This window comes from Lynx canadensis, chromosome A3 (genome assembly GCF_007474595.2).
Source record: "Lynx canadensis isolate LIC74 chromosome A3, mLynCan4.pri.v2, whole genome shotgun sequence".
NCBI lineage: Eukaryota > Metazoa > Chordata > Mammalia > Carnivora > Felidae > Lynx > Lynx canadensis.
In genome coordinates, this window is record NC_044305.1 from 29,853,232 (window position 1) to 29,877,500 (window position 24,269).

Below are 24,269 nucleotides of genomic sequence, written 5' to 3' on the forward strand. Positions count from 1 at the left end.
CTTTGTTGGATGTTGTTGTTCTGCAGGACCGTATGAGTAATTCAGAAAGGACCTGAGAAGGAATTTGATACGGGGCGAGGAGGAGGGGCTTTCAGACTGAGGACTGGAGTCTTGAGTTTTGCAGTGTTGTCTTCTCTTTGCTTGTTTCTACTCCTTTCATTCTTTTGCTTGAATTCTAGAATTCTCTGTTAGATTAATGAGGAAGATTCTGGATCTGTCCTTTATATTTCTTAACTGAACTCACTTATTCTTTCATTTTCCTTTTGCACTGCATTCTGTGTGAGCTCCACAGCAGTATTTTCCAGCTCATTAATGTAATCCAAAGTTGGGTCCATTTCCTTTGTTGAGTCCATCTGATAAGTTTTTTTTTTAACTTGTGCATTTTATTTCTAATATATTTTCCCTTATGGCCTGTTTCATTGTGAATGTAGCTTCTTCTCATGTTCCTTTGTGAGATTAATATTTTATTTTATATTTTATTTTATTTTATTTTATTTTGAAGTCTTATTTTGTGCTATTATTAATAACTCTCCTCGGATGTTTGGGTTTTGTTGCTGTTGTTTGATGCCTCTCTTTCACAGTATTGGTTTCCTCAAAATGTCTGATTTGGGGATGTGTTGAAGACTGCCATTTGTCTGTGTGTGGATGCTATTTCTGTGTGTCACATCCTCCAGGATGCTGTTTCTGTGTGTCACGTCCTCTAGTGAGTGTGGAGTAGGGGCAGAGCGTGTTGCTGGGCAAGCTGTACTGTTAGTTTGTTTTCTGAGTGAAAGGGCCAGCCTGGCCTGCCCGGCCCCAGGCCAAGGGCTCACTGCCTCAGCTGCTGTCTCCCACTGCTTAGCACAAACACAGAATGGGGAAGAAGCCGCCTGTTGTGGCCACGCTGAATGTAGCTCCCCTTGAACACTGTGGCAGTTCCCTTCCCTCCTTGTATCCATTGGCTGTGGGCTCCAGCACATTTTTATTTTGTTTGGTTTTGTTTGTTTGTTTAAATTTTTTAGAATCTCTGTTTAAAGCAATTTTACAGTTATGACAAAATTGAGAAGAAAGTACAGAGATTTCCCGTATCCCCCTGCCCCCACACAAGCATAGCCTCTTCCCCATCATCAACATCACTCCCCAGAGTTGTACATTTTTTACCGAGGATGAACCTACACTGACACATCATAATCCTCCAAAGCCCATAGTTGACCTTAGGGGTCACTCTTGGTGTTGTATATTCTATAGGTTTGGGCAAATACATAATGACATATATTCAGTCTCCTAATACCCTACGGAGTGTTTTCACTGCCCTTAAGAATCCTTGTACTAGAAACCTTTTTTGCTTTTCAGCCCTCTGTGTTCTGACTTCCATCACCACACTCCATCTAAATTTGTGTGTGTGTGGAGGGCAGCAAGAGCATCTCTATTGCCACATCCCAGAGATGCTTTTTAGTTGTCATCTTCTTGATTCTCATCAGTATCAAGGAGCTGACCACCCGTCATTGAGACTCTGCTGGCCTTCTCTGACCCCAGACTGCTCTGAGGCCACTCTTTTGTTGAACTTTTCTGTCAGCTTCTCACTGTTGATGTTCTCCCAGAGCTTGACCCTGGCCATCTTCTCATTCTGTATTCTGATTGAACTCTGCCATCCCGTCTGTGGCATAACACTCCCAGAAGTGAACTTTTTGGTCCTTCCTCACCGTCTGCCCTGCTGCCACTTCCGAATGACTTGTCTCCCATGCACCAGGCACTCCCTCACCACGCCCCCCGCAGTCAGAGCCCCTCTACAGTCCACATAAAATCCTAGGAGACCTTGAAAATGAATCCGTGTACATCTGTTCCCTTATACTCCGTGGCTTCTCATTGTATCTAAACTAACCCAGGTGAACTGACCTTTGCTCACATCTCCGTATTCATCTTATGCTACTCTCCTCTGCAGTCCCACTGCATGAGCCATCTTCTGATTTTTCACAAGCACCAGGCTCCTTTCCTACCTCACAGTACTTGCACGTGGTTTTCCTTTTTTCCTGGAAAATGCTTTCTTTCTTTCTTTCTTTCTTTCTTTCTTTCTTTCTTTCTTTCTGTCTTTCTGTCTTTCTGTCTTTCTTTCTTTCTTTCTTCTCCCTACCCTTCATCTCTATAGTTTTACTCATTGCTTGGTTTTTCCAGACAACATCCAATTCTCTGACAGCAACTCAGTGTCCTGCAGGTCTGTTCAGTTCTGACACTACCTGGAGTTGGCACAGACCCCACCGGTTAAGGGCTCAGTCTGCCGGGACTGCACCCACTTCAGATGTCAACCACGAATGGGTCCTCAGGCTGCCCATGCTTCTGCCTGGCCAACTACAAATTTGGGGGTTCCTGTGACCCTCCTCACATTTGACAGTTTGCCAGAATGACTCACAGAACTCAGAAAAAGCACAGCACCTAAAATTACAGTTATTAGAAAGAATGTAACTCAGAAACAGCCAAATCGAAGAGATTCATAGGGCAGGTTATAGGGGTGGGTAGAGAGCACAGCTTCCACTCCCTCTCTGGGCATGCCCCCCTCCCAGCACATGAACATATGTGTTCACCAACCCAAAAGCTCCCTCAAACTTCATGGCTCCTCATTTCTTTCAAGGTTCCATTACAGAGATGTGATTAATGAACTCAGTGTCTAGCCATCTCCCCTCCCCTCTAGTTGTTGGGTGGGGATGCAGCAGGGAGGGCACTGAACATTCTAGCTCTCTAATCATGTGATTGGTTTTTCTGGTGACCAGCCTCCATCCTGAAGCTATTTGGGTCCCTCCCTCCCATGAGTCATTCATTAGGATACAAAGGACCCTCCTGAATTACATTTCAATAAACTTGTTCTAAAAAAAAAACAGCTCATTCAGACCCAGAGACCCTGTCATTTTTTAAATTATACCTAAAACTGTGTAAATCAGTTTGTACAAAAAAAAAAAACTATAAAGATACATATATTTTTTTAATTTTTAATCAAATTTAAAAGTAGCTCATTCCTTTTTAATACTGAGAGATATTTTGGGACACCTGGGTGGCTTAGTCGGTTAAGTGTCTGACTTCAGCTCAGGTCATGATCTCACCGTTCATTAGTTCAAGCCCCGCGTCGGGCTCTGGGCTGACAGCTCAGAACCCGCTTCAGATTCTGTGTCTCCCTCTGTCTACCCCTCCACTGCTTGCACTCTGTCTCTTGCATCGTCTCAAAAATAAATAAACATTAAAAAAATTTTTTTTAATACTGAGTGATATTTTATGTAAAGATCAACCACAATTTATTTCTTCTCTTCTTGATGGAGATGGACACTTGGGCTGTTTCCAGTTTTTGGCTATTATAAATAAAGCTGTTGTGAACATTTGTCTAAAAAAGTGGGGAGGGGGACACTCCTGTCACTCAGAAAATTTTAAGAATTTTAGGACCTCTGTGCCAGGAACTTAGGACAGAGACCAAATAAATACATTTTTTATTATACTACACTCATCCTTCAAAACTTGGCACAGCATCACTTCCTCCAGGATTTCATCCCAGAGCCCCAGAGCTAAATGGTCTTCCCTTATTCTCTCCCATAGAACAATACTGTTTTTCATCGTGGTCCTTCTCACAGTTTTTTACTTGCTTCATATCTGTGTCCACAGTTAGACTCTTAAGCTTCAAGAGAGCAGAGACGCTGTCTCTCATCCCTGCACACACACACACACACACACACACACACACACACACATACCTTCAGTACCTAGTGCACAGTCATTTGCAAATATATGTGGAAAGTAAACTAAGCCTTCAGGAGAACTGCAGAGTCTTGAGGAACCACAGGCACCAACCTCTCTGAGGGAAGAAAGCTACTGGTGCTGGTTGATGGCACACTTTGAAGGGATGGAGAGGCTGCATGCTAATTCAGTAGCTCCAGTTAGCAGGTGTATTCTTGGAACATGTGTACAGAATGAGATGACCCTGCTGCTAAGCACCAGCCCAATGAGGAGCAGTCTCTTCTGCTGCCTGGTGGAAGACTGAATGACACCATCAGAATTGACTGGGGACATCTTTAGAGACCATGGAATCTTGTCTAGTAAACAAGGACAGATGGTGGTGTTGTCACTCCTACCTTTTGAAAGTGGAACCTTTGGAAAAGAATCCAGAACTTTGTTTATTTTGGAGTTTTGTTTTAAGAACTAGGAATGATGATGATCTTTTAACTGAGAATAGAGTCCCTTTTATGAGCATGGGGAAGAAAATATTTTCCTCAAGCAAGTTAACCAGGTCCCAAAGGATCTACATGAAAATAAGGGAGAAAGAAAGGTATCCAAACAATCCTAAGCACTCTGAAAAATAGCTCAGATAACACAGAAGAGAAGTAGATCGGGATGTTGTGGGGGCGCTCAGTGATTCAAGTGAGAAAATCAGTATAAGTTGAGTTACGCAAAATATTTCCAGACTCAGGCACAGTGACATAAACTCTAGATTGTGACAAATCCATTAAACCCTCTTTATGTCTTAATTAGATGCTAATCCAGACTCTAGTAGGAGCCTTGTGTATGAAGAGGGGAATAATAAGACCCACTTGCTTGCTCTGGGAATTAGATGAGGTCATGTGTGTGAAAGGACTTTGGGAGTGAGTGCTAGAGTGGTTAGGACGACAACTGGTAGTAGTAAGAAGAGACCCACTAACACTCTGTGGAAGTCTTTGTGGCTGGAGTCACGGGTGCCAGGGCAGCATCTGAGTGAGGTTGAAAAGGAGAAATAGGTGACATCACCTCACCTGGCCAAAAAGAGAGCATGTAATGGGAATTTCTGATGTAGGCAGGATACAATGTACTTGTAAAACGTAATTATCTGAACTTCTGCTAGACCCTTGCCAGACTGACAACAGACATTTTGACAAATCCATTTCATGTTCCAGAAGATAGAAGTGATCATGGGTTCCTGCCGCTCTGGATCTAATTCTGACCAGAATGATGAGTGTAAAATCACAGGAACATGGGAAGAAGCAGTGGTATCTCTGCTTTCAGGTTAGCTTGGAGGTCAAAGCCAGGCCAAGAAATGCATACATAGTTTTAGAAAAGCCAGACTTGTAAGGGCAGGAAAACATGACCATTAGTTAATAGTCTGGATGGAAAGTTCAAGATGCTGTCAAAAATGTCATTCTAGGGGTGCCTGGGTGGCTCAGTTGGTTAAGCGTCCAACTTCAGCTCAGGTCATGGTCTCACAGTTTGTGAGTTCGAGCCCCGCGTCGGGCTCTGTGCTGACAGCTCGGAGCCTGAAGTCTGCTTCAGATTCTGTGTCTCTCTCTCTCTGTTCCTCCTCCACTCTCACTCTGTCTCTCTCTCAAAAATAAAGATTAAAAAAAAAATGTCATTCTAGCTGCACAATTAAAATTAAGCTGGTGAGAAAACAGAGAGATGCCCCAAAAGCTGAGCTCTCACACAAATTGTGAGTTTTCTGAAGACCTATATAAAAGATAGAAAGAAAAACCTAGAATTAAGAAATGGATTTTTTTAGAGTAGTCTCAGGAAAGTGCAAGCCTTGGATAAGCAGGAGCAGGTTTAGGATAAAAAGACAAAAAGATTCTTGTTTTCTCCTCAGGTACCGTGCTGGCTGGAAGTAAGAGACTCCGCCTAGGGCTAGTGTCCTAGGTTTGAAACGAGAAATACACTTTGATGATCTTTGAGTGACATTGGCAAAATGTTAATAATTTCCAAGGATAAGTAATAGACACAAAGGAATTCACTAGATCATTCCCTCTACTTGTGTGTTTGTTTGAAAATTTTCATGGTATAATGTTTCTTTAAAATTACATTTGCATAGAAAAATCTGGGAGACAGTTAATAAGAGAGACTGCAGTAGGGTGAAGACTGAGTTACAGCACCACCAGTACATAAGTTAGCGGAAGGAAGAAAAGAAAGGAGGTGTATCAGCGAGCGCCACGTTTTTTGGAATCACTAGAATTTTTGTTGTTGTATTGCCCTGGGAGAAATCATGCACATACCAGCTTTGAGGGACAATCACTGTGAATTGGTATGCTGTTTGTGTCGCTTCTTAGAAAAGCTGGAACTGGTGGAAGCAGCTGGGTTTTTGGTGTTTCTAACAAGTCTCCGTTGAAGACAGAAGCCCCACCTAGGCCTAGGGGGACAGGGGACCCTGAGCTGCCCTGGTTTACACCTCTGGCTTGAGGGTAGTCCCAGGAGAGGCCTCTGAGTGGTACCAGGGTGCTCACCTCTGAGGACAGACCTGTACTCAGCTACATCAGTAGGGTCTTGGCCAACTTGGAAACTGTTCTCATTCGCTTCCTGCCCTTACATGTGGATATGCTGCCTCCTTGTGTTTCTATTAGAATAAAAATGTAAAAAAACAGGATTGTGCAGGGAAACCGAGAAAGACGGGTTACTCTTCTCAGACTCCCTTACTGCTTCTTCCTCTTCTCCCCAACTTCTCAATAGTGGGGTGCCCCCCCAGGACATCTTTCTGTATTTGTATTCACTCCCTGGGTGATCTCATCCAGATTTATTACTTCAAATACAATATGCAGGTGACCTTCGAACAACACAGGTTTGAACTGTGCAAGTCCACTTATACATAGATTTTTTTAAAACAAATACAGTGCCGGGGCGCCTGGGTGGCTCAGTCGGTTAAGCGTCCGACTTCAGCTCAGGTCACGATCTCGCGGTCCGTGAGTTCGAGCCCCGTGTCGGGCTCTGGGCTGATGGCTCAGAGCCTGGAGCCTTCTTCCCATTCTGTGTCTCCCTCTCTCTCTGCCCCTCCCCCGTTCATGCTCTGTCTCTCTCTGTCTCAAAAATAAATAAACGTTAAAAAAAAATTAAAAAAAAAAAACAAATACAGTGCAGTAAATGTAATTTATCTTTCTTTTTTTAAATATTTATTTATTTATTTTGAGGGGCGCCCGGGTGGCTCAGTCGGTTAAGCATCCGACTTCAGCTCAGGTCATGATCTCACAGTCTGTGAGTTCGAGCCCCACGTCGGGCTCTGTGCTGACAGCTCAGAGCCCTGGAGCCTGCTTCAGATTCTGTGTCTCCCTCTCTCTCTCTGCCCCTCCCCTGCTCATGCTCAGTCTCTCTCTCTCTCAAAAATAAATAAAACATTAAAAAAAATTTTTTTAAATATTTATTTATTTTGAAACAGAGAGCACGCGAGTCAGGGAGGGACAGAGAGAAAGGGAGAGAGACTCCCAAGCAGGCTCCACACCATCAGCACAGAGCCTGACGTGGGGCTCAATCTCACGAACCACAAAATCATGACCTGAGCCAAAATCAAGAGGCAGATGCTTAATTGACTCAGCCACCCAGGCGCCCCTTATGATTTTCTTAATATTTTGTTTTCCATACCTTACTTTATGGTAAGAATACAGCATATAATACATATGTATATAATACATATACAAAGTATGAGTTAATCAGCTGTTTATGATGTCAGTAAGGCTTCCTGTCAGTAGTAGACTATTCGTAGTTAAGTTTTGGAGGAGTCATAATTTATACAGGGATTTTTGACTCTGCGGGAGGTCAGCCCCCCTAACCCTTGTGTTGTTCAAGGGTTAACTATGTACTAATGACTCCAAATGCCATCTCCAGGCCAGACCTGGCACCCAGCCTTCAGACTCCTATATCTGCCCACATCATCTCCCTTTGGTGATTAGGCAGATTCTCAGAATTCAGACTGCTGTCCTGGACCTGCTCCACCCAGAGCCTTCCCTGTTTCAGTTGATGGCAAGTTTCTGAGGCCAAAATCTCTGACTTCTCTGTTCCATACCCTACATCTAGCACATCGGGAAATTCTGTTGTCTCAACCTTCCAATTATGTCAAGATTTCCAGAGTGCTTTTCACACTCCTGCTACCAGAGCCTAGCTTGAGCCACCATCATCTCTCCTAGACTGCTGGGCTCCCTACTTCTACCATCGCTGCCCTATTGGTCTCCTCAGCATAAGTTAAATCATGATACTTCTCCACTCAAATGCCTGCAGGCCTTCCACGGTCTGCGTCCCCTTACTTCTTTGCCTTTATCTGTGACTTGACTCCCCCTACCCCAGCCATGGTGGCATCCTCAGGTTCCTCAAGCAGCCCTAGGTATGTCCTTACCTCTGGGTGTGTGCACGGCTGAGCCCGTCACCCAGGCCTGTTTCTGTAGACATCCCCTGAGCCACCCCCCACACCTCCTCCAATTTTTGCTCAGATGTCACCTCCTCAAGAAGTAAGGCTCACCCACTCTGACCGTACTGCTTTATAGTGCCATTGTCACTCCCGAACCCCCTTGCCCTGAACCCTCTTTTTATTTCTGTCTCATTTACTACCTTCTAACATGCTCTGTAATTTGCTTATTTATTTACTTTTTAGCTCCTCCTGACGGAATGTAAACTCCATGGGAACACCAGTCTTTTGTTCAGTTCATCAGTGTATTTTGTGGGCCCAGAACAGGCTCTGTCTCAATAAAGTATTGATTAAAGGGTAAATAGAGACTGTCAGGGAGGAGGAACAGACCAGCAGTGTCAGGACAGCCAAGGTGCCCAGCAACACAGGAACTGAAGGCTCTCGCCTGAATGATGACTCTGGAAGCCCCTTCTCTCTAGTCAGGGAATCCATTGGAAGGGTCTTCCCTCATTCATGTCAGGGCAGTGGTGGGCTGTGGGAGCCTTGAGGTTTCTACTTGAGAGAGGGTGGAAGTTCAGTCATCCTCACACCTCAGAGTGCCCTTCTCCAGCCGGCCTGAGGGGCCTGCCTCCGGCCCACACTTGGGTACTTGGAAGCCGACCCCATGCTACAAATGCCTTGTGTTTGCAGATGACAGAAGTCACTCATTCTCTCTGCTGTCAGGGTAGCTTTTCAAACCTTCCACACTTGGTTTACAGATGAGAGAACATTGAAAGCATTTGCAGTTACAAGACCACTGGGAGGTATTCTCTGCTAATACTTTTGAGAAAGTTGTAGGTTTGAGGTTGACTTTATTTTATAAAAATTATATGAATTTATTTTGTAAAACTACAGTTGAATATATTATTATATAGAAGATTATTTCTTGTGTATTTACCTCTTCCTTATGAAAAGCTGGTTGTTACTGTAATAATTAACTTTTCTCATTTTGTTAGACTTTATCAGTAAAGGCTTGCCAATTCAGTTAAATGGCATGCTTGTCGTTCATTATTATTATCCTAGAACTGTTTTTCTTACTTGGGATGAGCCATGACAGGTCATTCCAATAAAAAACCCAGTGGGAGGTTGCAGCTCTCTCCTGGTGCCTTGTGGGGACAGTACTGTCCTGATGTAGGACAGGAAGCTCAGCTTCTGAGAGTCTTCTCACACTGGCTTCCCGTGAACTAGGACATGGTTGTGATGAATCATCAGAAAGGTGCTTGGAATTGGTATTGGGAGGGCACTCCCTGCCTGACCTGCAGTGTGGGTGACAGTGCTGATTCTGGGGGCTGGGATAATAACTCAGTACTTTCCTTTCTCACAGTTGTTTCCTCTCTTTGCTCCTGGTGGCTGCTGTGGTTTGGAAGATCAAACAAAGTTGTTGGGCCTCCAGGCGTAGAGAGGTAAGCCTCAGTGGATGGTTCGCGAATGCCTGTAAGAGCTTCTTCCTTTCTGTTCCTCTAAAGCAAGTCAGTTTTAGCTATTTAGGGATAATTGAAAGACATACTGTAGGGGGAGTAGTGCTGCCCTTTCTGCAAAATGTGGTCAGTAGATTTCAGTTAGTGCATACAGAGTATAATTAATTCTGCGCCATGTGCTTTTAACTTTCTAAAAGGAAACTCTAATATTGACTTGCAGATTTCAGTTCTACCCATATTCTACCGGCACTCTGTCCTTAACTCAGGCAGGAGATCTGAGGGCTCAGTAGCAGAGCCTTTCACAAGAACGAAAGTAAAATCAATGAGCTGAGCATCTCAGAAATATCTCTTCACTCAAGGAAAGATAAATCGGTGTCTAGTCTAGTTAAGTTTTTGCTTGAGTTTTATTTTTTAGTGAGTCTTGATTTGTTTCTAGTGCTGTGTTCCAAAAGAAATACCAATAAGTGAAGGAAATATTTATAATTGACGAATCAAATAAGTAAACTTGGTTAAAAACTACAGCATAAGATCTTTGTTTATCATAACTTTCACCGATATTATTTGCCTTCTAGTCATCCTGTCTATTGCATCGTTGCTAATGGAAGGGCACTGAGATCCAGACTGACATACGCTCCTTGATTTTCTGTATCTACTCATGCCCTTTTCTACATAAAAATTGATCTGGGGGCACCTGGGTGACTCAGTCGATAGAGCGTTCAACTCTTGATTTTGGCTCAGGTCATGATCCCAGGGTTGTAGGATCAAGCCCCACGTCAGGCTCCGTGTTGAGTATGGAACCTGCTTGGGATTCTCTCTCTCCCTCTCTCTCTCCCTCCCTCCCTCCCTCCCTCCCTCTCCCTCTCTCCTTCTCCCCCACTTGTGCGCTCTCTCTTTAAAATAAAAAATTAATTGTATTAAAAATTGATCTGTAGACAAGATTTAGAAGAGAACAGGAATGTGTGAAATCAAAACTCATAGGCATGCAGCACTGTTCACTGAACATTAGTGTCTATAATGAGGTTAGCATAGGCTCCAGGATATGGGCCTCTTCCTGGGGGCCATGACCGCTTTTCTGACCCATGTAAAGGTGTTGTTATCATATAGATAATGTTGCATCCTTTTAATTATCATTTTTAAAATTCAGTGGGTAACATATTCAGAGGGATTTTTCTCATAGCTGTGTTACTAAGACATCTTAAAATCCTGATGAATTATACAGTGTTCTGAAAAAATGTAAGTTATCCAAATGGAGTAAGAAAGAAAGAAATGGGAAGCCTCAATAAACCAGTGGCCAGGGAAGGAATTGAAAACTTGTCAAAATATTACTGTCTCCACAGAGGGCATTACCCAGGGATTTTTATTTTGAGGTGAGCTTATGTAAATAATACTAGTCTATTTTTTCCTTGAGTGCTTATGAGAATTACTTAGTTCCAAAAGACATAAACTGTTCCCAAGTAAGGGAAAAGATGGAAAGCTTAAAAGAGCCCTAACTCATTATATGCATAGAAAAGGCCAGTCATATAATGACTGTAGGTGCAGCAGTCTAATTGACCAGTGTAATAAAAGGATCATTTCATACCAGAAAACCTATTGGAATAGGTTATATCAGTGGGTAAATATAGAACCTAAATTTGTTGTCATGGCCAAATAATCATGTCATTTTTTATTGAAATTCAACACCCATTCCTAGTTTAAAAACAAAACTCTTAGTAAACTCAAAAATATTGCCTCCTTGTTAACACTAGAAAGGATATCCAGATAACCAACATCACTCGTGATAAGAAAATATTAGAAGTTATGCCAGTAAAATCCAGACAAGTTTGTTACAATAAGAGCTGACATTTGAACATTTCTAAATTCCAGCCACTGTTCTCAGAGGTTTTATATAGATTAATTAATTTACTCCTCACAACAATCCTATGAAATAGTTACTGACCCTAGTGCTCTCTCACAGATGAGGAAACTGAGGCTCAGAGAGGCAGAATAACTTACCCATCATCGCACAGTTGTACTCATGTTCTCTAATACCTGGTCTGTGTCCAGGTTTCTCCAGCTGTCTCAAAAGATATCATTTTGGACTTGATTTGTTTGGAGCAGGGAGGATGAGGTACTTCTAGTATGTGGTATTCTCTAATAAAATCCCTTAGTTTTCGGTGCATTAATGCTTGCTATGTTGATCAATAGCAACTTCTTCGAGAGATGCAACAGATGGCCAGTCGCCCTTTTGCCTCCGTAAACGTTGCCTTGGAAACAGATGAAGAGCCTCCCGATCTTATTGGGGGGAGTATAAAGGTGAGAATGTGATTCAGAAGTCCTGAAAACCTGTCCAAACTTATGCTTTTAAGTCTGGGAAACCACAGAGAACAAGAGCCTTATTCTGTTGCCTCTTATGTTTCTCTCTCTCTCTCTCTCTCTCTCTCTCTCTCTCTCTCTCTCTCTTTAACAATAAGGTGACACACTGATGTTGTCAGGTACTCTTTTGCTTTCATTTTTCAGTTTTTCATTCATGTCATTAAGTATTCTCATGTTCGAGGGATTTTAAAATATAAATCATTTGTCTCATAGTCTTGGAAGTATCCTGTGGCATAATACTTTAAAACTTGTATTAGAAAAGAATAAAATTGAACCATTCTTTTTTATTAGCTTAGGAAATTTTCTTAAAGGGGCAAAAATCATTAATTCACTATGCATTCCATGGAATGTAAATATTACTGACCTCTCCAAAAAAAAAAAAAGTGGTGAAGAAAGTGATAAAAGTTTCTCTTGACAAAATGATGAAATATTTCAGATATTCTGGGGAAGTAGTTATAGATCCTAAATTTTCAAATACTTATTAAAGCATTACTGAGCTCATAGGAAGTGGGTGAAATTCCCAGGGAATACTCTCCTATCCTTCCCCACAAAAAAGAAGAAATCATGAACCAAAACCAGAACCAAATATGTTGTGAAGTGGTCCCAGATTGGTCACACACCACGACTGCCAGCTGAGGTAAGTACATATCCTCTCTGTGGGAAAACATCCCCAATTCAGCCCTGTAGGATCCCCACAGATCAAGATCAAGCAATCAGAGATCACCAAGGACAAGAGAGAGAAGCTAGTAGGAAAAGGAGTTAGCAGGCACCGTGGACAGTGGGTTTAGACAGGACTTCACATGTTAGAGTAGACCTCTAAAGAGTATAGTATAGCTCTGTATGAAATGTTTAAAGACTTGAAAAGAGAATTATAAAGATGAGGACACCATGAGTCAAGAATGACCAGAACTGCAAAAGAACCAAATGGAACTGTCAGAGATGGAACATACAGGGGCACTGGCTGGCTCAGTCAGTACAGCATGTGACTCTTGATCTCGAGCTCGTGAGTTTGGGCCCCCTTTGGGTGTAGAGATTACTTAAAAATAAAAAATAAACTTTAAAAAAAAGGAAATGGAGGTGCCTGGGTGAGTCAGTCAGTTGAGCGTCCAACTTCAGCTCAGGTCCTGATCTTGTGGTTTGTGGATTTAAGCCCCGGATTAGGCTCTGTGCTAATAGCTTAGAGCCTGGAGTCTGCTTTAGCTTCTATGTCTCCCTCTCTCTCACTGTCTCTCTCTCAAAAATAAATAAAACATTTTTTTTTAAAAAGGAAATGGGGGGCGCCTGGGTGGCGCAGTCGGTTAAGCGTCCGACTTCAGCCAGGTCACGATCTCGCGGTCCGTGAGTTCGAGCCCCGCGTCAGGCTCTGGGCTGATGGCTCGGAGCCTGGAGCCTGTTTCTGATTCTGTGTCTCCCTCTCTCTCTGCCCCTCCCCTGTTCATGCTCTGTCTCTCTCTGTCCCAAAAATAAAAATAATAAAAAAAAAAAAAAAGGAAATGGGACATATAGTAGTTAAAATTTTTTAAATGACTCAGTTTACATGTTAAACAGCATGTTAGACTCAAAGGAGAACTTTTGAACTGGAAGATGAATTTGCAGAAATTACACAGAATGCAAGACAGAAAGACCAGGAGATGGAACATAGAACAGATAATAAGAATATGGAGTATAGGGGTACCTGGGTGGCTCAGTTGGTTAACCGTCTGACTCTTGGTTTCGGCTCAGGTCATGATCTTGTGACTTCGTGGGTTCAAGCCCCACGTGGGGCTCTGTGCTGACAGTACGGAACCTACTTGGGATTCTCTCTCTCCCTCCCTCTCTACCCTACCCCCACTTATGCTGTCTCTGTCTCTCTCAAATAAATAAAATGTAAAAAAAAAAAAAAAAAAAAGAATATAGAGGATAAAATGAGAAGACCTAATATATATCATATATATATATATATAGGATGATTGCCACAGTGTGGAACAATTGGAACCCACGGGCACTGGTAGTGGGGATGTGAAATGATGTAGCTGCTGTGAAAACCAGTATTGTTCTTTCTCCAAAAAATAAAAATAGAATTATCATATAATCTAGCAATTCCTCTTCTGGATATATACCTGCAAGAATTAAAAGCCAGGCCTCAAAGATACATTTGTACACCCATGTTAATAGCAGCGTTATTCACAATAGCTAAAAGGCTGCTAAGAGCAGCCCTAGTGTCCATCAGTAGACAAGTGGGCGTGTAAAATGTGGTCTGTACATACAATGGAATATTATTCAGTCTTAAAAAGGAAGGTAATTCTCACACCTGCTACAACATGGGTGAACCTTAAGCAAAATAAGCCAGTCACAAAAAAAAAAAATACTGTATGATTCCACTTTTATAAGATGTATAGAGTAGTCAGGTCCATAGCAACAAAGTATAATGGTGGTTGTCAGGGGTTGGAGGGGAAGGGGGAATAGGGAGTCACTGTGTAATGGGTGTAGAGTTTCAGTTCTGCAAGATGAAAAGACTTCTGGAGATGGATGGTGGTGATGGTTGCATAACAGCATCAGTCTACTTAATACCACTGAAGCATACACTTAAAAAGGGTTAAGATCCAGGATGCCTGAGCAGCTCAGTCAGTTAAGCATCCAACTCTTGATCTCAGCTCAAGTCTTGATCTCAGGGTCATGAAGTTCAAGCCCTGTGTTAGGCTTCACTCTGGATGTGAAACTTTAATAAAAGGCGGCGGGGGGGGAGGGGGTGTTAAGATGGTAAATGTTATGTGTATTTTACCACATTAAAAAATAACTAGGGAAAAAAAAAGAAAAGATACTTAAAGGAAATGACAAAGTGACAGCCTGTGACTTCTCATTAGTAACACCAGAAGCCAAAGGAACATGGAAGAGTGTCTCCAAACAACATAAAGAAGAGAACTGCTAACTTAGCATAGCGTGCCTGGCAACTTGGCCTTCCAAGAATAAGGATAGAATGAAGATCTCTTCCAATTAGAAGGAAGGCTGAGTTGGCCACCAAAAAAGTCCTGTACCAACGAAATGTCTAAAGGATGCGCTAGAAAAAAGGAAAATTTACCCCAGAGGGAAACTGGGGTATAAGAAGGAATTGTGAATAAGTGAAATGGTAAACATATACATGAATCTAAGCAAACATGATAAAATAACAATTTGTGGGATGTAAAAAAAATAGACAAATCTTAAGTACTAAGCAGCACCATATGTCATATATCAACAGCATATGACCCAGTTGGTTGCTTCTTAAAACACTTTCTTGACTCTCCTTCCAGGACAGCACACTCTCACCTTCTAGCTGCTCTTTCTCAGTGTTCTTTGTTCAACCCTCTCCAACTCCCCACCTCTTTAACAGTGGTGCACATCCAGCTCAGTCTTTGGGCCTCCTCTCACTTCTTTTACACCAACTCCTTTGGTGACTGTTGTAGCCCTATTCGAGCTGCTATAACAAAACACCAGAGACTGGGTGTTGTAGAAACAAGAGAAATTTCTCACAATTCTCAAGGCTAGGAAGTCCAGGATCACGGTGCTGGCAGATTCAGTGTCTGGTGAGAGCCCCCTCCCTAGTTCATAGATGGTGCCTTCTCACTCTGTTCTTACATGGTGGAAGGGGCTAGGGAACTCTCTAAGGTCCCTTTTATAAGGGCAGTAATCAATCACCTCTGAAAGTCCCCACCTCCAAATATCATTGTATTGGGCATTAAGATTTAACATACGAATTTTGGAAGGAGACAAACATTCAGGCCACAGCAGTGATCTTTTCCATCGTGGGTTTATATTTAATACCATGATCTCTGCTTAGACCTCTTCTGTGAGCCTCTGACTCCTATATCCCATTGCTTACTCAGAGTTCCCACTTGGATATCTTAGCAGCCATCTCCGAGTTAACATGTCCAGAGCTGAGCTCTGGATGTTACTCCCCACACCTCTTCTCTTGCATATTGCCCCCAACTCAGTACATATCACCTCCATCATCCTAGCTGCTCAGACCAAAATCCTGGAGTTGTACTTGGGCCATGCTTCCTCTCATTCTCATTGGACAACCAGTCCATCAGCACATATCTTTGGCTCTGTCGTCAACTACTGAGCACACCTCCACTGTTGTCACTGCCCTTTCACCCACCCCATCCTTCCCTGTGCTGCAGCCACCATAGTTCTGGAAGTTATTTTCTTCAACCAAATTGAAGAAATGAATGGCATATGTAGGAGTAATACAAATCCCAAGGTAGCTGAGACCATAAGATACTGAGGGAGTTTTTTCTGGCTGGTGGCAGGAGAGGAAACATGAAAAGGACTTGGCATGCCACCAGTGATCTGAAGCTGGAGGGGCCATGCGAGGAGACCTCTGGAAGAGTGATCCCCTCCAGATCACCAGCAAGGAAATGGTGACTTCAGACCTACAGCTGCAAGGAACTAGAGTCTGCCAGCCACCTGAATGTTTTTTGAACAGATTCTTCCCTAGAGCCTCCAAATAAGAGCCAGTGCAGATGGTAACTGGGCTTCCACCTTGTGAAGATAAGAGCTGAGATCCTTGAGAACTTTGTGAGATAAGAGCTGAGAATTTTCCAGAACTGATGGAAGAGATGAATATACTTGTATCTCTAAGGAGGGAACTCTAACAGAGCTCGCCCAAACTTCTGACCTACAAAACTGAGAGAATATAAATAGGTGCTGTTGTAAGCAACTAAGTTAGTAATTTGTTACACAGCAGTAGAAACTAATACAGAGGGCATATTTAAAAATCACCTGTGGGGCACCTGGATGGCTCAGTCAGCTGAGCATCCAGCTCTTAATTTAGGCTCAGGTCATGATCTCACAGTTTCGTGAGTTCAAGCCCCGCATCAGGCTCTTGGCTGTCAGTGCGGAGTCTGCTTGAGATCCTCTCTCTACACCCTCTCTGTCTCTCTCAAATAAACTTAAAAAATAGATAAAAATCACATGTGAAGGCTGCAGTATTAACACATGAGAAACACCGTTTTAGTTAATTCTTTGTTTTCTTCCACCAGACTGTTCCCAAACCCATTGCTCTGGAACCCTGTTTTGGCAACAAAGCTGCTGTCCTCTCTGTGTTTGTGAGGCTGCCTCGAGGGCTCGGTGGAATCCCTCCTCCCGGGCAGTCAGGTGCGTATGAAGGCCAGTGACAAACCCGAGAAGTGTGAACTTGGGTGTAGAGGCGACAGTGAACAGTAGGCTCATGCCTACCTCATGTCATTGTAAGGATTCTGCAAGATGATCCCATTGTGCCTGGTGTTCCCTAAACTGTCTTTCCTGAGGTCACGGTTCTTTCCCAGGGACGATCCCAGAGTTCCCTCCCTGCACCAGCTCCCTCAGCCTCTCTGTGGTGTTGTTGCTTCCGGCCACACCTTCCCTTGCTTCAGTGTTTTGCTCAGCTCTGTCTCTGCCACCCCTCTCTTGTCTCTTTTTCCCTTACTCTGCCTTGAATGCAGGACGTCCCCCCTCTGTCCATGCGTTCTTCTTCAGTCATCTTACCTACTCTCATGGCTCTCCTCCAAGCTGGACACTCTCAGATTGGTATTTCTAGCATGACTGCATTTCTTTTGCTTTTTCACTCTGTTTCAAATATAAGGCAGAAATAGCAATTATAACAACTTAAAGGAAGTTTTTAGAAATGTACTCAGTTGTACCATCCAACACCCAACTATGTTCATTGTCCTCTTTCCTTTCCAGCCCTGACCAGCAACTTTGTTGAAATGATTGTATAGATCTAATTTTTTCTTCTTCTTTTTTCATACAACTCATAAACATTTTTACAGATTACTACATAACATTTTACCAGTGTCTTCTATGCAGTTCTATCAAGTATAAATCATAATTTTGATAAATATCCTCTTATCAAACACTGAGATATGGAATACAGTTTTGGAAAAATCGTGGAGTACTTTGGAGGGATGCCTCAGACAATATGCACAATATGTTTTACACAGCTTTTAATTGAAATGATGGGGGGTCAGGGTTGCCTTAGCCAAAGAAAGCCTTATGTCTGTGATAAAGTGTGTCCCAGAATCCTTGCCCAGCCCCTGAGCTCCACAGCCCCCAACTATAGCCCTCAAATTCAGAGGCGCCGCCAGCCAAGCTTTCAAAATGGTTTCTGGATCTTCATGAGGAAGGCCTTTAGGCATGATCAGGCCAGGATATGTCATCTTCATAGGGTAACAGCTTGATTTGCCCTCACCTAGGGATGTGAGTTCAGCTCCTAACTCGGCTTTACCTGTATTGAGGGTAGAATGACCCATTAACCTGAACTCTGGAGCGTGGTCTCCTGCTGCGTCCCAGCTCAGCAGACTTGGCCTGTGCTCCCTAAGAGCAAGGCCCTGACTGCAGTAGGGAAGTGACAGGCTTGTGGTACTGTGGCCTTTTCTGCCCTGCCCTTTGCCTGATAGACCCCATCCTGTTCAAGTCCTGATAAAAGCCTGCACACCACCTGAGACCCACCCCAAGTGAGCCCATCCCTGCAACCTCTTCTGTACTCCCAATTTTAGATGGCTCTTCCTCAGGACTCTGAGAGTGCCCAGCTCTGCCTTTGCTAGAACAATGTCACTGCTGTGGATTCCCCAAGCGTGCCAGGCACATGCCTCCATTTTATAGGCTCAATGAAGTAGAGTGACAAGTGGCATTCCCATGGCTCCTGAGAACCTCAGCGGAGCACTGAGCCTGCACTGGCTTGTTCACATGCACGGGGAACCCAGCTTCCAGTACAAAAAGGAGAATGGAACTAGTCCCTAAAGCACAGGTGGTAGAGGTGATGGGGTGATGAGCCAGGTACTGTTCTAAGATTTTTACGTGGATTCACTCAGTGAGTCCTCACACAGGCCCTGTACTGCTATTGTCCCCATTTTGCAAATGAGGAAACTGAGGCATGGGCGGTTAAAGAACCTTGCTTATTCCAAAGCCTGGCCCCAGAATGTGTCCTAACCTGTGTCATAGGATAGATACAAAAATAACCAGTGTTGCCTGAGTTATGTGGAATGAATCTGAATTTACTCAAAAAGAGTGCTGCTTTTTCTTGGCACCCTTTTTGGAGGCCAGCAGGAAAAATTTACCACTTAAAGCACGGCTGCAATCTTATTTAAATGCTCCAACTGCCAAGCAGAGTTCTTTGCTTCATTGATCTACTGAACAGCATGCTACATCTTTTGTGTAAAAAGTAGGGAGGGGAGAACAATATGTATTTGTATTTGCATCAGTAAATCCTGAAAGAATATATACAAACTAATGAAAGCAGAGCTCGGATGGAGGGAGGTGGGAGGCACAAAGCGGAAGGAAGACTTTTCCCTATATGCTTTACTTATTTGTTTATTGCACTCCAAGAATGTAAAAAAAAAATTTTTTTTTAATTATTTTCAAAAACAAAGCAAGCTGCTCCTTAACACGTGTTCACGGTGGGCTCTCCCCAGGTCTCGCAGTGGCCAGCGCCCTGGTGGACATTTCTCAGCAGATGCCAATAGTGTACAAAGAGAAGTCAGGAGCCGTGAGAAACCGGAAGCAGCAGCCCCCTGCGCAACCTGGGACCTGCATTTGAGGCTGGGCCAGGGACTCTCCGTGAGTGAGCGAGCCAGGTGTGGCGTGCCAGCGCCGTCTGCAGGGAGGGGGCAGGCGGGGAGATGCTGTGCGAAGCGGGCCGAAGACTGGAAACCCTCGAAACATCTGACTCCTCTGCATGTTCACAAGCTTTCTTTGCCGGTTTCTCCCATCTGTGCTCCAGCATCTAACCTTTTACTTTTGCATAGGACATCACTGATTTAATTGCAGGTCCAGGGGTGATCCAGTTGTTGCTGGAGGAGGCTGGGGTATAGAGCCAGTGAGGGAGCTGGGAATGACACTCAGGTTCACTTGTGGAAAACTGCTCTTGGGGCCGTCTCAACTTGCAAAAAACAAAAGATGTAGTGTTTACAAGTAGACATTCACCATCCATCGTTCTTGAACGTGGTCTTTTAAAAATTAGTCAGATGAATGAATTTGTCCTCATCTGAAGCCTGCTATCTTTTTTAAAAGATGTGCTACTTATTCTTGCACGATGTAGGCAAATCTCTCTCTTCCAGGGAGTAGCTTTTTTCTAGTTGAGAATTAACAGTGGTCTGGCTCTTTTGAATCATATCAAACTAAGGTAGAAGGGAGCTATTTTAAATGTCAAGGTCAGCAGTGTTACTTAGAATGTAAACTGATGTAGTAGGTAGTTTTCTATAGCAACTTGATTAATTTAGTCTTAATCCATTTGAAATTTTCTCCCTCTGTCTCTTTCTCTTCATCTCTCTCTCTTCCTCTCTCTCTCTCTCTCTCTCTCTCTCTCTCTCTCTCTCACACACACACACACACACACACACACACACACACACACACTAAGTGCCTAGACTTTAAATAGATCTAGCAATTGGAAAGTTAGTAAGCCTGTGTTTTTACATAATTGCATTCCTACATTCTTACAAAATTTAAATAGCTACCATTGGCAATCTGCTGTTTTTCTAAAATCTGATTTGCAGCCAGGGAAAGAATTTTCTCACCCCAGGGAACGTTTAACCTAGCAGCAGGGACTGAGAGGAAAGCGGAAGTGACCAAACTGTGAAAGCTCCTGTTTGTGTTGTCATCAAAAGGGGCCCTAAATAAGGTGTGGTTCTCGTGTGCCCCCTGCCCCTCTCCCCAACTCTAGGCCTGATGTTTGCTCCAGCCCTTCTGGCCACTCCTGCCAGGACACCACAGAGGAAGGGACTCGTTCATGTTACACGTCTCCCTTGAACAGAAAAGAGCATGACAGCACTTGGGACCCCTGCACCTAAAAGCAACAGTGTGTTCTTGTAGCCTGCTCAAAGATGGTGGGTCATCCTCAGGCTGCTGGTGGAATCGCACGCCCAAAGCCTGGAGAAGGACCTGGGATTGTTTGCCCGTTCTTCTCCGGGAGAGGCTCAGCCCAGCTCTGCCATCCTCCTTCCCAGACCTGGGTGGTGGCTATGGGCGGGGCAGTGACCACTGTGGACGATGAAAAGCACATGGAGGAAATGGATGAGGAGGAATAACTATGCCAAGTGGAAAGTGACCAAATTTAAGTGGGGTAGGGCAGTCCTGCGCTTCTCCCCAGGCCACTGCCTGGGTGTTGTGTTGTCCCTCTGTATGGTGCTCTGTATTCTGGCATTATGCAGCAGCCTCCCCAGGTCTGTATTCTGCTTCAAAACTTGGAGTTCTCTGACATTACCCCATAGGGATGGACCTTTAGATGACAAAATGCTCAAGTTTGTGAATTTGGAGAAATTAATACTCAAAAGGGCAAAGACTGCAGCATCTCACCTTTAAATGCAGTGCCTAGAGCAGGAGTGCTGTGTCTTCCCCAGCACCAACCCCTCACCCACGAAGAGCTGCCTGGAAAGATGTTTTCAAGGAAGTCGAACCATAAAACACTGTCTGATGCACAAAACACCTCTACTTTGAGACTTGTCTCTCAAAAAGCTGCTTCTTCACATCATTGGTAAAGAGCAGACAATTCTAGAAAAGACCCCTTCTCTTCCAAGCTTCCCACATCCCTGCTCCACACCACAGCACCCACAGAGCCTGCCACAGAGTGGCGCTTTACCCCTATAATTGCCATGAGGCCTCTTGGCCAGAGAGAGGGAAGCCCCTGGAGAGGGACCTCCCATAAGGAAAATCCTTGTTTGTTCGAAGGACCAGTGTTTCTTTGGCCAAAGAAGTCTCTTCCCCATGGGTTTCCAGGCCTTGAAATAACATGTACTGTGTCCCTTAGCCACCTGGATATTTTATTTTTTTCTAGAAGATAGTTTATTTTTTAAAAGGAGCAAGTGATGTTTAATTTTGCTCCAACAGTGGAGAAACAGCTGAATCCACCTGCTTCTCCTTTGCAGTCAAGAGCAAAGAACTTCCTCCAGACTCAGGCCAGAGGAAGGGAGTGGCAGGAGAAAGAGGCAGTCAGCTTAGGAGCCAGTTACCAGGAGGGAATCATCTGGAACTTCAGAGAAATGCCTGCGTGTCACAAGAGAGCCTGTATATAAGTTAAAATTGTCATGAAAACATCGATGTTGCACTTGTACATAATTATACAGTAGTGTCCAGAATGTTCATTCAGAGTGTACATAAAACAAAAAACTATGTTAATGTATTTTTATTAAATGTAACGGTGTCTGAGTTTTACCTAGTATATTTTTGTGCCACATACTGAATATCCAAGTTTGAAGAAGTCCTCTCGTTGGGCCCTGATACATTGATAACAAAGCCAAAAAGGCACCCCCATCATGCCAGTGTGTCCAAACGCATCTGGTACTAATTGGACGACTCTAAAACAGAAATTGTCAGTACACAGAGGAGAAATCGGGCATTGAGCCCATTTAAACAGCATTGTGTGAGGAGACGCAAAGGCAGCAGGAAGGTCGCTGTCACTGTTGTTGGCTCTGCAAGTGCATCATGAATCTTTCTGTTAGCCTCTTGGTGCTGTGCTTGGCCAGCAATGACCCATCTTGTCCTGAGGACTGTTTCTCTTGGTCTCTAAGTTCAAAGACTATATCAGATTTTCCAAAAAGGGGTTTTCCAGGATGTATCTGTTTGGTCTAAAATTTTAATGACCACTTCCCAGAACCATGGTTTCCTATACTGAAAACTGGGGGTGGGAGTAGGGTGGCTAGTTCATTGATAAATAGTTCCTGTTCCCTCCTGGAGAATTGCACACCCCCTGGCCTCCTGTCTGCCCCCTACTCCTGCACACACACAGTTTGGGGAGAAGTCTGCACTTCCTGTGAGATCACCTCTAAAAGGTGGGAGGAGTTGTGAGCTAACCTGGAAGAAAAGCAGCCCTGGACAGAAAGATTGTCAGCAACAGGAAAATACCAGAACTTGTGTGGGTGAGGCCCAAAGTGCAATATTGCGGACACACCAGGAAGTCTGGGGCGGACGGATGAGAAGACCAGAGCACTATCGGTAGGAAAAAGACATGTTACCTTTTCAGTGCATCTCTGTCAACTCAACGGAGTGTATCTGGGGAGAGGGTGGAGACTCACTTCCTTGGGTGCTGGTGTCATTTTTGAGAACACCTTTGATCCTTTAGTTTCTAACATCCATCCACCCATTCAATGAATATTCACTAAGCACTAACTAACAACCTAAGCTAACACTAGGGCAGTGACCAAGATGGAAAAGAAGCTTTGTGGAATTAACAGCAAAACCCAGCTCAAGCCCCTCATCCCAAGAGACCTCTCCTCGTGGCAGTTCCTGTGAGAATTGGCCACCCTGAGGACAAACCCAGGAAGGCAGGGGTCTGTCCTCAGGCCGTGCACCAGCTCTCAGTCTGAAATGTTTGCCCAATTTACCAAACCACGAAAATCACCATGATGGCAGGCCCGCCAAGAGACATTTCCCCGGAATCGTTCAAACTCCTAAGCACCCTCACCTGCAGGGAGATGGTTTGAAGTGGAGAGGAAAACTGGCGCCTTCGCTTTCAAAGGCAATAATGGAATCGACTTTCAGTAACTGAAATTTGTGCACAAAACATTCTAAACACTAGTGAAGCCTGTTTTGTTGAACTAATTCTGGCTCTGGAAATGTTTTTGTTTTATAGGTATTTACGGTTATTGTTTTGGGGGGATTTTTTGTTTTTGTTTTTTTTTTGTTTGTTTGTTTGTTTGGGTTTGGATTCAAGCTTAGTTTGTTAATATGTATAATTTAGCATCTATTGCACTCATGTAAATATGGAGTAAGTATTGTAAACTATTTCATTGCTGGGGACTGTGGGTGTTATACATACATTTAGGACTGCAATTTTTTGGTATTTTTTGTATTGTAAAATAACAGCTAATTTAAGCAGGAACAAGAGAATTAAGGGAGGTCTGTGCATTTTAAACACAAATGTGAAGAACTTGTATATAAACAGAAGTAAATACTATAATACAAACTTCCTTCTGAAATAAAAGTAGATCTGGTAAAAATGTGGTTTTTGCTCTGAGTGTTTAATTTTGAGTTTGTTTTATTTCATTTATTTTTACAGTTTGGTCATTAGAACATTAAGAAAAGGGAAACAATGTTTAAGATGGTTACCAGTGTTCAGACTGTCTCAGAGGCAGCACTTGGCATTCAGTGAAGGTAAAGGTGTAAAGTCAGCAGGGTGGGCACCTCAGACACCTGTTGGGGTGAAGGAGGTACAGAGAGCCCCACACAGCTTGTGAGCAGACTCCCAACATCCCCACTGTAGCCTGTGTTGCCCTTGAAACAGCAGTGCTGGGGAGGGAGAATGGTGTGGGGAGCAGCTCTGCCCTGGCACGGGGCGGGTCTTGGGTTGGGCACAGCCCACGCGGAGGCCAGAACCACCCAGCTGTACTTGGTCTCTCACCTTCCCATTCTCTCACGGGTTCCTGAATGTTTAGGTTTTCCAAACTGCT

At 43.7% G+C, this 24,269-nt stretch overlaps 1 protein-coding gene across 4 annotated transcripts in view; it reads left to right on the forward strand.

Annotated features, from left to right (window-relative positions):
- The window catches only part of ATRN (attractin), a 160,731-nt gene extending 136,908 nt beyond the window's left edge, over nucleotides 1–23,823 (forward strand). Inside the window, exons 26-30 of one of the 4 annotated variants that reach the window (XM_030309977.1) lie at nucleotides 9,444–9,522; nucleotides 11,722–11,829; nucleotides 16,890–17,004; nucleotides 19,299–19,460; nucleotides 20,549–23,823. In XM_030309977.1, the coding sequence (XP_030165837.1) occupies nucleotides 9,444–9,522; nucleotides 11,722–11,829; nucleotides 16,890–17,004; nucleotides 19,299–19,423 (427 nt within the window). In that variant the 3' untranslated portion in view covers nucleotides 19,424–19,460; nucleotides 20,549–23,823. Of the gene's footprint in view, nucleotides 1–9,443; nucleotides 9,523–11,721; nucleotides 11,830–16,889; nucleotides 17,005–17,156; nucleotides 17,163–19,298 lie in introns of all 4 variants that reach the window. The other 3 variants (XM_030309978.1, XM_030309981.1, XM_030309976.1) reach the window with 3 other exon arrangements.
- Nucleotides 23,824–24,269: the final 446 nt, after the last annotated feature.